General features: G+C 34.1%; 1 protein-coding gene across 2 annotated transcripts in view; it reads right to left on the bottom strand.

Annotated features, from left to right (window-relative positions):
* The window catches only part of LOC102964317 (serine/threonine-protein kinase TNNI3K), a 288,998-nt gene that overhangs the window by 238,293 nt on the left and 34,526 nt on the right, over window positions 1-16,179 (bottom strand). For both annotated transcript variants that reach the window (XM_042997580.1, XM_042997581.1), the window contains exon 6: window positions 15,377-15,487. In XM_042997580.1, the coding sequence (XP_042853514.1) occupies window positions 15,377-15,487 (111 nt within the window). The remainder of the gene's footprint in view (window positions 1-15,376; window positions 15,488-16,179) is intronic.

Genomic DNA, 16,179 nt, shown 5'->3' with positions numbered 1-16,179 from the left:
CCCCTGACAAATCATTTATGCACTTTAATCTTCACCTTTAATACCTTTAATATTGAGATGACAATTCTGTAATTCCACTCAAGGAGTTTCAATCAGGAACAGTAACAAACATTGGCTGCAGGTCAGATATGAGTTTTGTTAAAAGAAAACACATATAAAGCTGAGATATGATTTGGCTATTTAATACACTGTGAAATATATGACTTTGTTAATGTGTTAGGTTTACACAGAATTGCTTATATTTCCCCACATATACCATGATGTTTCTTATACTATTTTTCCCACCCTGAATGTTCCCACACCCAGTAGGGTGACTTAGTTTCCTCATTTATAAAATGAGGGTGATAATATCACCCATCTTGTGGAGTTATAATGAGAATATAAAGAGATAATGTAAAGTGCTTAGAAAACAACTGGCATATTGAAAATACTCAATAAAAGTTATTTTCATAGAGAGGGAGCTTAATCTGTGCTATAATTTACTTCCCAATAGTTTGGCCAATGACATACTATTAGTATAGAAATCTACTGTATCAAAAATGTCTTTCAAATTGCTAAAGTCTACTTATTTGATACATAGCTTATTAAAATATTGGCCTCACACTAGCAAGCTGATAAAATAGCAAGATAAATAGGATTACACACCTATACATTGATAAATTATCTAAACATAAAATATACTTTAATGCTCTGCCATAAAGGTGCAAAAGCCAGTAAGCATCCAAACACATTAAGGTCATCACTGGTCAACACACTTCAAGTTATAGGCTGCCACATTTATGATGACAAGTAATTTGATATATTTCACAAAATCAATAATTTAAGAGGTACTTTATTTCTGCTTTTCTCCCCCTCTCTCCCGTTTTTCAGAGGACCACACTCTGTGTCTTTCCACATCTGATATATTTCAGAAAGAATAATATCAAGTCTTAATTTAAAATGAGTGATGTAGTACAGAGTTTTAGACCATATATCTATTCAAAGCTGTCAGTTTCCTTTCACCACTTTTCTTATATTCTAAAAACAAATTTAAATTAAACATAGATCAACAATAAATCTGCCAGTTTCTGTCTTATTTATGGCACTTTTAGAAGAGATACTGATGTTCTTTTATAAGCGAAGATGGACACTTTCTCATTCCTTCAGAATTAAAATTAAAACATCTAAAATATTTTATAGAATTTTATTAACCAAGAGATATCTACTATTTTGCTGATCTTAATATTATTCCTTCATGTGTCCCCCTGTAAGATACAGGGAAGCATGTTCTATGTAGTAGAAGGGAGAAGAGCCTCAGTTTTCATTGCCCAAACTTGTAAGTGCAAAACTATAATATGATTTGAAGATTTAAAAGGAGAGAAAAGTACAGTAGGGGAAGATTTCGCTGAATACCTAGGACCTAATCTATTCCAGATACATGCTATCTCTAAAACTTTACATGATTTAACTCCCAAAGCTGAATGATCAAGAAATTAGAATATATAGCATGATGAAAATTATAATAATCAAACAGCAGTTGTGCATTTATATTTAAATGCAACATACACATACATTACCATTTATTACCTAAAAATGTTCTTCAAAACTGTATAAATGACCAAGAGCCCTCACATCTCATTACAATCATTCATTATTATTTGTACTATCTGACCATACTATGATGTTTGAGTCTCTATGACAACAATATGAGGTTATCTGCTGTGTGTGTCCATCTTCTACTCTGAATAGATATGTCTATTGTGATTATCTATGCCTACTTACCACTGTATGCTGGGTGTGTGGGAGGCAAACAACCTGTTGCTATTCCACAGGAATTCCAGTTGAGATAAACCATAGTAGAAACACCAAACTTAAGAATTCTCATCCACATTTGAACCTGATTTACTTGAGGAGAGCCTGGAATTTGAGCATGATGTGGTAATAGAATGTGGCTTTTGGAGGGGTATTAGAGGGGTTAAGTATATTTTGAATATAGGTAAATATTGAAGTATAAATATTAAAGTAAATAAATTACAAAAAAAAGGACCCATAGCTGTAATATCACACAAATGGACAATCTGATTTTAAAATTTATAATGGATGTAGGGCACCTGGGTGGCTCAGTTGGTTAAGTGTCTGACACTTGGCTTCAGTACAGGTCATGATCTATCAGTTCATGAGTTTGAGCCCTGCATTGGGTTCTGTGTGGACAGTGTGGAGCCTGCTGGGGATTCTCTCTCTCTTTCCTTCTCTTTCTCTCTCTCTCTCTCTCTCTCTCTCTCAAAATAAATAAATAAAAGCTTTAAGAAAAAAAAATAAAATTTATAATGGATGTAAAAGGCCAAAAATGGCAAAGAAAATTTTAAAAATAATTATAAAAAGATTATCACATTTATACCCCTGGATATCAAAATTTGTTATAAAGCTTCAGCAATGAAAGTTGAGTGATTTTCACATGCAGCAAACAAACAGAACAATAGGATAGAATAAAGTGTCTAGAAATAGGCCATCCATATACAGACATTTAATTTTTTAAAAAAAGCAAGATGAAACAAGTGGAAGTTCAAAATATGTTGGTAGATTTAACTCTATACAATGCAAATGGATTAATTAAAATAATGAATTTATGGGTAGGATAAAATAAAATCCAATTATATGCTATGTATAAGAGACACCTGTAAAGTAAGAAGTTTATATAGGTTTATAGTAAAAGGATAGAAAAAGATATGCCCAATAAATTCTAAGCAAGAGAGGTATATATTGCTGTATTTATATGAGAAAAATTAGACTTCTTGGGTAAATTAAAGCATTGCTGGAGATAAAGAAGGTTAATTTGTTGTAATGAAAGGATTGATTCTCCCAGGAAACTATAATCATGTTAAATTTGTGCATATCTAGTAACACAGTATCAAAATAAATTAGGAAAAATGTACAGAATTAAAACAAAGAAACAGACCTACAGTAGAGAATTTTTAACACAGAGTTGAAAGCATAAGCCAAAACAAACAAACAAGAAACCCACAAAATACATAAAAGATATGAAGGACATAAACATTTGACCTAATTGGCTCTTACAACACACATTAACAAACGATGGCAGAGTGCATATGCATTTCAGGAACACATAGAACTTTCACAAAATTGATCATATACTGGCCCATATACCAACACTCAACATATTTCTTTTCTTTTTTGAGGTTTATTTATTTATTTATTTTGAGAGAGACAGTGAGTGCATGCACTCAAGAGGGGTGGGAGAGAGAGAGAGAAAGAGAGAGAATCCCAAGCAGACTCTGCACTGTCAGAACGGAGCCTAACTCAGGGCTTGATGCCACCAACTGAGAGATCACAGTCTGAGCAGAAATTAAGAGTTGGACACAACTGACTGAGCCACCCAGGCACCCTCAACACATTTCAAATACTGGGAAACAATGACATAGTTCTCTGACCACAGTGTAAATTAACTTAAAAATCATTAAGAAAAAGGTAAATAAAAAATACCAAATTTATAAAGTTGGAAGCCTACTTCTAAATAACTTGTGGGTCAAAAAAGAATTCACACTGGAATAAGAAAGTAGTTTGAAATTAATATCAACAAAATATGATACATCAAAACTTGGACAATATAGCTAAAGTAGAAGTTTAAAATATATAGACTTGTAAGTGATTAAGAAAAAAGGCTAAAAATTAATGAGCTAAGCCATGTATCCATCTTAAGAAATTTAAAAGAAATTCTTTAAAAAGTAGGAAAAGTAACTCAAATACATTTGAAGATAAGATAGGTAAGAGCAGTTAGAACCTATCCATCTTAAAGTATTCCAATTAAAGAGGATGGAATGCTTTATGAGGCCAGCATTGCCCTGATAACAAACCAGACAAAGACACCACAAAATTATGGGCCCATATCCCTGATGAACATAGAAAAATGCTCAATGAAATAGCAAACCAAATTCAACAATACATTAAAAGGGTCATATACCATAATCAAGTGGGATTTATTCTGGGATGCAAAAATTGCTTAACATCTGCAAATCAATCAATGTGATATACCACACTAACAAAAAGAAAGATCGAAATCATATGATCATTTCAACAGATGTTGAAAAATCATCTGACAAAACCCAACATCTATGTATGATAAAAACTCTCAAGAAACTCACTATGGAGGGAACATACCTCAACATAAAATAGGCCATATATGACAAATCCACACCTAACATCATAGTCAATAATGAAAAGCTGAAAACTTTTCTTCTAAAATCAGAAACAAGGTAAGAATGCCACTTTCTTTCAAAATAGTATTACAAGTCCTACCCAGAGCAATTAGGCAAGATAAAGATATAAAAGGCATCCAAACTGGAAAGGAAGAAATAAAAGTCACTATTTGCAGATGACATGATACTATATGTAGGAAACAGTATAGACTCCATCAAAAACTGTTAGAACAAATAAACAAATTTAGTAAAGTCACAGGACCCAAAATTAACATAGAGAAATCAGTTGCTTTCCTATATCCTAACAAGCTATCAGAAAAAGAAATTAAGAAAATAATCCCATTTACAATCACATCAAAAAGAATAAAATACCTAGGAATAAATTTAACCAAGGAGGTAAAAGGACTTGTATTTTGAAAACTATAAGACACTAATGAAAGAAATTGAAGATGACACAAATAAACAAAAAGATATTCTGTGTTCATGGATAAGGATATTATCCATACTGCCCAAAGTGATCTATGGATTTAATAAAATCTTTATGAAAATACCAACAACATTTTTCTCAGAACTAAAACAAAATATTCTGAAATCTGTATGGAACCACAAAAGACCCCAAACAACCAAAACAATCTTGAGAGAGAATAAGGCTGGACATATCATGCTTTCTGATTTCAAAACATACCACAAAGCTAGAGTAATCAAAACAGTATGCTACTGGCACAAAAACAGACATATAGATCTCTGGAATAAGATAGAGAACCCAGAAAAAACTGTAAATATATGGTCAATTAATCTATGACAAGGGAGGGAAGAATATACAATGGGGAAAAGACAATCTCTTCAATAAATGATTTTGGAAAAACTGGACAGCTACGTGCAAAAGAATAAAACAGGACCACTACCTTACATCTTGTAACTGTATACACTTGTGCAAGGCCATGTTTAATGACTGCATAGTATCCCCCTGTACCCATGTATCATCTTGATTCAATCAATATTTGTTTCTTGGCATTTAGATTGTTTTTCTTATTTATTTTACATGAGCACCCTTACGATCTAATCTCTTATGATTTCCATAAAATAAATTTCTAGAAGTCAGTTTGCTGGATCATAACACACACAAAATATTAAGGCCCAAAACACAGAGAGTTTTCATCATAATTTTGACAGCAGTACAACAAAAATAAATTTATTATTCATATACTGGTACTGGGTTTTGTTCAATTACAAATTTTATTTAAACTCTGATTTAAAAGATTTGGCTATCTATATTAGACACAATCTCAACAATTCCAGAAGTTCCAATGAGGGTTTAGACTTGGTTACTCGCCAAAAAGAAGGAAGTGCTAAAAAAATTTCCAAGGCTTTTGCTATAAAATATTACAGTTCCAGAATTTATTGACTGGATTTCAAGGATTTATGTTATCACACTTGCTGATGGGAGTGCCAACATCTAAACCAATTCACGTTCCTTATTGGAACAACACATTTCCACTCTTCTTGCATCATCAATGTGAAAGTTGTATATTCAGTTTGGCAACCAATTAAGCTAAAAGACATAAAATCAAGTTGGAGAGGGATTAGATATATAGTAATTCTCTAAGTATAAGTTTACTGGGGAAAAAAAGCAGATATAAATAATCTGAAGATCTTTATTTATCTTGACAGTTCATAAATGGATCACAAGCTATCAGTGCTGAGGCTGCTGTGAGTCAGTAACTGATTTTATGTCAGAAAGCACAATTCACATGTGAGATTGGAGACAACAGTACTGATTAGAATGGAGATTAGGAAATTTCGGCCAAGTCACAGAGAGAGACATGCAGATCTCAAAGACTAACCATGCTCCCTAATGGGTATGTTGGGCTTGTTTTTTGTGGAGTAGAATAAACTTAAACTCTGTTACTTTTTTTGTTAGATCAAACTTAATACATTAAGTCCAAATTCCTCCATTATGTTTTAAATAGGAGTGCACTTGTCATGAGACCTGGGTGCTGTATGGAAGCGTTGAATCACTAAGTTGTATACCTGAAACTAACACTGTATGTTAACTAACTGGAATTTAAATAAAAATTTACTGGAATTGAAATAAAAACTTGAAAAAAAATAAGAACATACAAAATTCCACCAATAGATATTAAGAGAAGAAAAAGAGAGTTCTAGCTTAAATGAAAGTGTATTTTACTATTTTTAAATTTTAACTTAAAATAATAAAGAAAATAATATTAACACATATAACATTAATATGTAAAATAAATAAATAAAAACTTTAAAAAAAGATATTGAATGGGCAAAGAGAAAATTTTAAAAACAAAACTTGATCATTATTTTTGTTTGTATAGGCTATATACTTCATTTAAATTTTTTTTTTAACATTTATTTATTTTTGAGAGACAGAGACAGAGTGAGAGCAGGGGAGGGGCAGAGAGACAGGGAGACACAGAATCGGAAGCAGGCTCCGGGCTCTGAGCTGTCAGCACAGAGCCTGACACGGGGCTCGAACCCACAAACTGTGGGATCATGACCTGAGCCGAAGCCGGATGCTCAACTGACTGAACCATCCAGGTTCCCCCTTACTTCATTTTATAGATTTTTTAAGAGTAATTTGTATGAAGCTATTTATGAAAATTGCTTGTGATTTTGTAAGCTACTTTCCTTATTAAAGATATCATTATAATCTCTTGTGCATTTATGGAGAAGAGAAATCATTTTCCTCATTCTGTGTGATTTGTAAAACACTTGCATAATCATTAATTTAGTCATTCAACAAACATTTATTAAAAACCTACTATATTCAGGGCACCTGGCTGGCTCAGTTGTAAGAGCGTGCTACTCTTGATCTTGGGGTCATGAGTTCTAGCCCCACGTTGGCTGTAGAGATTGCTTAAATGAATAAATAAATAAAAAGTTTAAAAAGAAATAAAAAAAAAAAGAAATGCTCTAAGTTAAAAAAAAAAAAACTAGTATATGCAAAAGCACCATACTAGAATCTGTGAGAGCTATATAGAGATTTTAACATGCAGTTCCTATGCTCAAGAAAACTATATAATAAAATAGTAAATATAACCATGTTTATAAAACAGGCAGTGTTAAATACTATGAGAAAGGTATAGAAAAAGTACCATGGTTAGAAACATGGAAACACCTCAAGCTAAAGGAATCCAGCAGTTTAATGAAAGTGGCATTTTAGCTGAACTTTGAGGATGGGTGGGAGAGGCAAACTATAAAGAGACTATAGTGTAATAAAAAGCATAGGGAATATAAATGCATAGCAGTTCACTGAATTTAGAGCATGGGCTGCAAAATGAAAAGTATGAAAACCCATGGCTGAAAAGGTAGGAGAATTAGATCACTATCACTTAATCCCTGCTGGGTGTGTTTTGGGATAAGCATGTCTCTTGGTCAGAGGAATGACTCAATCAAAGCCACATGTTAGAGAACCTGGCAAAATTTCAGGAGTATTTAGGATAAAATAGGACTGTAAAAGATTGGAAGACAGGCCTTATAAGTCAGAATACTATTGCAGGAAGTCCAGGAAGATAATGACACTGTGAATAAAGAGTAAGATAATGACAGTATGAATGACAGAATGAGGCAACATATTGATCACTACCAGTAATGTCTTTGATAGTTCTAGACAAAAGATTTGCATCCATTGCTTTTGTCTTATTTAATTTGGAATTTCCCCCCAAGTTTCCTGGATAGCTTGATGAATACCTTTCAGGGAAGTATTATGAAAATGATTCTTCAACTCCTGGTAGGATCTTTCTCAGGTGTGGAAATCTGCAGTAATTATGAGACAGCTCATCCCAGAACTAAGGGAGCTAGTAGCCTACTTCAGGGCACAGAACAAAGTAAAAGGGCATCAAGGTTAAAGATGCTCCAAGTGGTTGTACTTGAATTACATCTCAGAGTAACTCTAGAAAGCTTTGTGTGATTTCCTTAACAGTTCCCTGCTTTATAATAGCTATATTAGTCTGATATTCAGTTGTGCAAGAATAAGGGATAAGAGGCAGAGGTGCTGAGTGTCTTTGAGGGACACCTCAGAAGAGAGATGCTGTGACAGAGCGCAACTGTTGAGAGTCACTCATGGGGACTCTAGCCTCTCACTCTCACTTGTCCAACCTCAGCAACTTTCTAAAGGTTCTTTTGAGATCCACAAAAGGCAGCCATAGGGAGAATAACTCACACAATGTTCAGAAAAGATAAAATACTTAAAGTCATCTACTCCCTAAATACTATCCCAGAATGAATCATCCCTGAGAGAAAGTAGGTAGTACTCATCATCTACTTTACTACTGTATTTAAAGATCAGATAGAAAATATTGGTCTTCCAATGTATTCCTAATTGAGGGGGAGAAGAGTAGTAATTTCCTGCCTGCTTAGGACACAGGGAGCTTAGAAGCTCTGAAACTCTGGGGCTGTGACTTAAGCAAGCTATAGAAGCTTTGATTCATAACTCAGCATTCAAATTCCTGGTAGGGACTATGGCATTGAAAAAGAAGGTTAAATGCACATGCATCAAAATATACAGCTGTTTCTTATCAACTGTCACAGATACCTAGCACAGAAATTACTTCTGCCTAGCTGACACATTGCATAACATATGACATACTGCATAACATATATATATGTTATCTCTATATCTATCTTTTTAAAAATGTATGGAGGACCTAGGGTATTGGAATCAAATTCAGTGCACAGAAGGGTTGGCATAGAGAGGTAAATTCACACAAAATGCTGAATGGTTACAAAGGGATTTCTTACTCAGGTTGATTTGATTAGCAATTATCTATGAATCTAATTTCTCAGGTAATGTTTCTTTCATCATTTTCCATGGTAGCAGGCTGATGAATGTTCATTTACATTTTTATTAGCCTATAAAGCTTTTCCTGCTTATGCTCTTTTACCTTACCCCAAAAGCAATACTTAATGTTTAATGATAGCTAATAGAACCTTTGGCAAAGACTCAAATGCCCCCCCCTCAAAAAAAATGACACTCAAGCTAATGCCCTCTTGTATCAATATTACAATTGATACATACACAAGGTACCTCTTCTGAAACCATAAGATTACTGGCTATGATGCATGGTCTATGATCTTGTCTCAGTCTCTAGACCAAAAACCTAGACAGTAGGAGACTGTCTCCTTGCCTTTAATAAACAGTATGCTCTGTAGCACATTCAGCAATTAGGACATAGAACTTCTGGTTTTGACTTCTGAGAAAACCACTTTTGAAGGCCACAGGAGATGTACTGTTCCTAAATCAGGTCTCAGTTTTTAAAGATTATTTGTATAATAAATATTTAGTTTCAGACTTAGCCATTTGATAGGAAGGTATATTAAACTTTGGCATCACAGAACTGCAAATGACTATTCAGACCAACTTTAAAGTTAATGCCAACGAATGGTAATTAGAATACCTATCAATCATTAATGGCATTCACTAGGTGATGTTTAAACAATCATTTATAATAATGTGCATTAACTGGTATATTTGGCCCTTGCTATCTATGCTTTTTGTACCTGAATTGTAGTAGCTCATGATCTTCATGTAATATTTGTTTCTCTGCTTGCAAAATTTGGGGAGACATCAGAGACAAGGTAATGGTGTTGCACACTGTGAAATGACATAGGGTTCTGTTTTTTCTAATTCCGAATGAAGTTCATAAGGGACGATTGCCTATTCATAAGACTGTAGACAGGTCTAATACTTTTTAGTTATACTACTCCTGAGTACATTATCTCTTTAAGAGAGAGAGAGAGGCAGAGAAAGAGAGAGAGCACATTTTATAATTCCAAGCATTCACTTGTTTGTGCCTTTGGGAAGAAAACTAAAGCCATTTTAAAAGAAATAACTTAGAGAGAGTTAGAAGCTTCTTGGTAAACAAAACTCTCTCCTGAAACATTCAGATGATTTAGTTAAGAATGAACTGGAACAACATCAATTGCATTTCCTTGAAATCAGAAATAAATTCCAAAATAACTAGGAAGGCTTTCTGAAGCAGTGTTTGGAGAAGTGTTTACAATCTGAAGAAAGGATAAGGTAGGATACAATAAATTCAACTACAAAAATAATACTCTCACCTGCACAAAGTGTATATGAAACTGTGACTTTCTGTGACAAATAAAACACTCCCCAACCCCTATACATTACATATTGTGTCATCCCAGACATGCTTTTCTATTTGCTATTCAAACAGCTGTCTACAGCTACAGATAATTGATTTGTCTCTTGATAACTTTAGAAACTACTGTATGAAGTATCACAGTGTAACAGCTTTTAAAAGAATTATTTGACTAAGTATAAAGTGTTTTACACTTGGGGGATATGTGTGTGTATGTGTGGTGTATGTGTGTGTTGTATTCTCACACATATGCATTATACCTCCATGGGTTCTGGTGCCCATATTCTAAGTGCCATATAAAGCTATTCTTGAATTAATTTAATATTGATTTATTTGTATATGTAGCAACATCTGGGCCTTAAATAGTAAGATATTCAGTTTATGCTTTATTTTATGAATATATTTTTTGTGTCTTATGGGTGTAAGTCTGTTTTAGCAACACAGGCAAGAGTCAAAAGGGAATAATTGTCCTTCTATACACAAGACTACAGATTTGAAATAGATAATCAGGTGTGGGTCCTACTCATCTCATTTATTCATTGCCTGAATGGCTCTGTGGAAGCCACTGAACTACTCTAATCCTCAGTTTTCTTATTAATAAACTAAATCTAATGGTAACTATCTAACAGGAGAGCCAAATGACAAATGCATGTGAATACCAAAGCACTAACAAATGTTAGCTAATATTTTTCATTTCTCATGGTTGAGAGAACATATGACTCATGTGCCCCTTGGATTTAAAGGGGAGAAGAGGGTTTAGTTCATTTTTGTAAATTGCTGAAAGGATCTTAGGCCTTGCGTAAAGCAGCATATGTACATGTATTGATAGATGGATAGGTCAGGGAGAAGTAGTGAGACCCAGGATAACTAGTATTTGCCTGTTTTTCAAAGCACAGTAAATCTAAATCTGAGTTCTCAAATTGCAATCAGCATGTCCAGGAATCCACAGCACATGTTCTCTTCTATTATTGAAGGAGACAGCTGCCTAGTCAATGTAAATTTTATTGTAAAATTGTTTAATAGAATTCACAATTATGGGAGGACAAACACACTTGAGACACTAATGGAGGTTCTGAATTTGATATGTGTAGACAAAGAGGGCTGTCAGACTTAGCATCACTTATTGTTGCACAGAGACAGGTGGGCAATGAAAGAAAGTGGCTACTAATGAAAGGGAACTCCCACTGATCCACTGCTACCATCTCTGCTAACCAAGAGTGAAAAACAGGAGTGAAATAAGCATCTAAATTTTTGGTATAATAAGTAGAGCTATATGTATTTTATCCCATTGTTCTCATTGCACTTTCTACACCATTTGATACCCAGGATCCTTTACTGAAAGACTCCATAGTCCTAATTACTGTGATAGTACAATATCCTTGTTTTCTTCATTCCACTGTGACCAATGCATTTTGTCCCTCAATGGGGCAGCAAGTCCTCAAGTCTCTATAGATAGGCTCAGTCCTGGCTATCTATTAGACCCAATTTACAACTTTCAGCTATTATGGTTTAAAATATCATCTCTTCACATATAATTTTCAAAACCTTACATTAAACCCCAACTTCTCCATTGAATGCTAGTTGTATATTTCTAAATGATTAAGGAACATTTCCACTTGAAACTTTGGATGTCATCAGATCAACATGTTGGGACTAATTGAGTTCTCCTCCAAATTGATTCCTTTACCCAATCTTTTATCTCTCTCTGTTTAATCATCATATCATCACTCTGGAATCCATAGTAAATTCTTTGTTCAGAGAAATCCTCTTCAATACATTACTTATCAAAACTCCAATCATTCTCTTGCTCAAAAAGTTCCAATGGCTCCTTATTTCCTATTAGAAAAAAATCCTACTGGCTGTAAATGTCTTTAAAGAGCAGGGATTTATTTGTTTTATTTATCTCCTTATTCATCTAGTCATGTGTGTTGTACTTCATAAACTACAATATATGCTTACTAAGTTGAATGAAACTCCTTGGACTTTTATGCTCAGTTTCCTTAGTCTGGTCCATTCCTAACATCCAAAGGGACTTTTCACAACCTGTTTGTCATTACATTCACTCTCTCCTAAGTGTGTTCAGCTCATTCTTCTTACAGTTTCTGGACATGATTCCTCTTTTTTTTCTGTCAAGTTCTTACCACTCCTTAAAGTTCAGCCCAACTTCAAAACCCCTCTCATAAATCCTTCCCCAAATCTTTCAGTCTACATTGATTTCTATTCCCAGTGAACACGTAACACTTCTCATTTTGTGTTGTCATTCTTTGCTATGCAATTATCACATTTCTAATTGTTTCTAATTATCAAACTCACTCTGATCTTTGACTCTTTCCCCTTCCTTCCTTCCTTACAATTTTACTTTTGAATTGTTTATATAATTCTTCCTGTAGATTCATTTTTTAATGTTTATTTGTTTATCTTGAGAGAGAGAGAGAGAGAGGGAGCACATGCATGAGCACAAGTGGGGAGGGGCAGAGAGAGAGGGAGAGAGAGAGAATCCCAAGTAGGCTCCATGCTGCCAATGCAGAACCTGATGCGAAGCTCACGAACCCATGACCTGTGAAATCATGACCTGAGCAGAGAGCAAGAGTCAGATGCTTAACCTACTGAGCCACCCAGGTGCCCCTTCCTGTGTATTCATTTCGTGTGTCCAGCTACACTATAATACCTTTAGAAGGAAAAAGTATGTCATACATGTTTTCTTCTATCATTCCCATATTCTAACACTATGCTATAGAAAAAGTAGAGGCTAAAAATATTTATTAAATGAATGAATATGAGTAGGGAAGAAAATACATTAATAGTAAGTATTTATTGCAATTAATAGCTTTGAAAACATAATTCAGAGAAAAATTTTGTATTTTGAATATGAAACTTATAGGTTTTTAAATACCATTTTGTTTTATTATCCAACCTGTAACTTAATTCATCTATTAGATAAAAAGAGAATAAAGGTTAATGAATATACACCTGCTTTATGTACCATCAGTAATTGTCTACAAAAATCACAAAATGTTATACAACAGCTAATGAAGTTGGAGAACCCATAAAGAAATGCAAGACAAGACTAGAGACATATTTGGAATTATTCTGGTAAAGTTTTCCCTAAGGCTAGTAGAATTATATTTCATTCTACACTATGATTTACATAAGTAAGAAAATAGATATTTCAGTAGGAGAAGAAGAGACCAGGCTCTTAACCACCTTGCTTTTGACCCTGTTGTAATTCTATCCCTGACAAATGTAATCAGCTCAGCACTAGACAAAAAGGATTTTGTTTTGCAAAACATATTCTGCCATTTTCCCGGCATTAAGAGGCTGGATGTATCTCACTGGAACTTAATGTCTATCCCATAAAACAGGGATGTTTAAGGAGTCTGGTGGAAACCCAGACTCCTTAAAGTTTACCTTCCATTTACTTTATTACTGGCCTCAGTCGGTTTCTTTTTTGGAAAAGTTATTTAGGTGATTCTAATAAAATTTCCTTACTCATAAATAACACAGATTCACTTATAATTACAGTGAATCTCACCAAAAGATTTATTTTGGGGGGAAATAAGATATAGTAAGGGTGGAAATGTAAGCACGAAGGAAACGATTTTTCTCTCGATGAAATATGTCAATATTTATCGAGTATAAGAGCCCCTTAAAGTGACACTCTTAAGGGAAGTAGATTACACCAACTTCATAAGTTTTATGTATTTTATATGATATGCAGCTCTATTTGTTCACAGTTGATGTGTGTGTGTGTGTGTGTGTGTGTGTGCGCGCGCGTGAGTGTGTTAGCAAGGAAAATACAATTTAACTTGCAATGTGACTAAAAGGGAGAAATAGATAACTGTTTAATAATAAAGGTACCATGGTTACCATAACTAATAGAGTGTGAAATTTTGAGAAAAATGACCAGGATTCCAGACATGGCTCTTTTTTTTCAGTGGATTTGCAATATGTAAAGACAATTACTATACAAGAGTAGTGGTTTTATATCTTTATATCTATCAAATGGCACTGTTGCTAAAAATTGTTTCATGAGAATTTGTCAGTGAATTAAATAAGTAATACAAATGAAAGTGCTTTGTATGTATGAAATCAATATTTCAACAATTAAATCTAAGACATGACTCAGAATCCTTCCCATGAGCTTTAAAATACTTTGTGATCTGGTTTGTAAGCATCCACCTGATCTCAATCTCCATCACTCTATCTCTAGCTCATACCACATAAACAACTTTGGCTCACTCATATCACTCAGACACACCTGAGTCTTTTCTGCCACAGGGTCTTTGCATATGCTATCATATATATTTTATATACAGTTTTACCATATACTTTATTTTAAATGGTGCCCATTTCTCCACTCTGTTTTCATTTTACTTTGTTTTATTATTTTTCTAGTACTCACTAGTGATGTTATATGTTTTCTTTCTTTTATTGCCTGTCTCATTTTCTACAACTAAATTCCAAGAAAATGGAATCTTGCCTGTCTTTCCTGCTACTCTCACCTCGGAGCTAGAACAGTATCTACAGCACAACTGATGCTTAATAAATCAACTAATACATAAGTGAATGAATGAATGATCTTTTACTGAGTATTTACTGAAGCAATCTGAAAAGTGCTTTATATGGATTGTCTAATCTAATAATTACAATAGGCCTATTACTATTTCTATTTTATAAATGAAGAAAACAGAGATATCATCACGTACAGTAACTTGCTTGAGGAAAACACAGCAAGTGATGGAAAATGAACTGCCTGACTCCAACATATCTGCTCTTTTTTTTTTGTCCCTGAAACCTATGCTCTTAATCACTGCTATATAGCCTGTGTGTACCCAGCCATCTTTATATTAATTGGTGTTTGATTACATTGTTACAAAACAGACTGAATTGACTATCAAAAGAACATTTATATAGCTTAACTTGACCCTCCAAATAAATGATGTGTTCAGTAGCTAAAAAATAAACCAGCTCCTAAAAGCCAGCCTTTAAAAACAGTTAAGAACAAGAATTAAAAGAGTCAGGTTTGTTACAGGTGATCAAGGTGAGACTTACCTCCAGGTGACCAGCAATTGTAGCAATATGTAGGGCAGTGAGGCCACCATACCCAACCTGCTGTATGTCAGCTCCACTGTGAAGCAGGGAAGTGATCAATTCTGCACTGTCCTGTAAGGAAACACATCTTTAGTGTTACTTTTCTACTAATAGCAGGTTTGGACACTGTGCAACAGGATATATTGATCCCTAACTGTCAGCCAGTTCAGGTGCTCAAAGAAAACCTAAGTGTGATTTCTGGCATAAGAGCACACGAGACAGCAGAGAGCAACTCTGAGATGGTTGAAATGTAGGACCAAATGACAGGGCTATTCAGTTACAATCAATCCTCTATCATTGGACCATGAAAGATAGAAAGGACACTACCTATGGTGAGGTTCTTGAAAACTCAACTCAATCTTACTTGTAGGTCACTCCAACAAATGTGCTTCTCCAGCAACTGTGATATTGGACTGACTGCAGGGGATTATTTCATGGTAATCAGTAATTGTTTCTTCTCTGCATATGTGTCATAGCACCTATACATAATTAATGACACATAGTGTCATGGGCCTACATATAATCAATCAGTAGTGTCTTTCTTAACTTCACTTATTTTAACAGTGAAAATGTTTGAAGTAGTATTTAGGCCTTTAAGTTAGAATAATTTATGCAATGGCCAAAGGGGTCCTTACTTTCCTCATACTATTATTTGCACTGTATTTCTGTCTTTGGAGAGACAAGGAACTTTTTCACAATATTAATAGCAATTTGCATTCATTGAATTTTTATTATGTAATTAACCTTTCAGATGCATTAACTTA

The sequence above is a fragment of the Panthera tigris genome, chromosome C1 (genome assembly GCF_018350195.1).
Source record: "Panthera tigris isolate Pti1 chromosome C1, P.tigris_Pti1_mat1.1, whole genome shotgun sequence".
Lineage (NCBI taxonomy): Eukaryota > Metazoa > Chordata > Mammalia > Carnivora > Felidae > Panthera > Panthera tigris.
The sequence above is the reverse complement of the archived record's forward strand: the minus strand, read 5'-3'. Positions and strand labels throughout refer to the sequence as shown.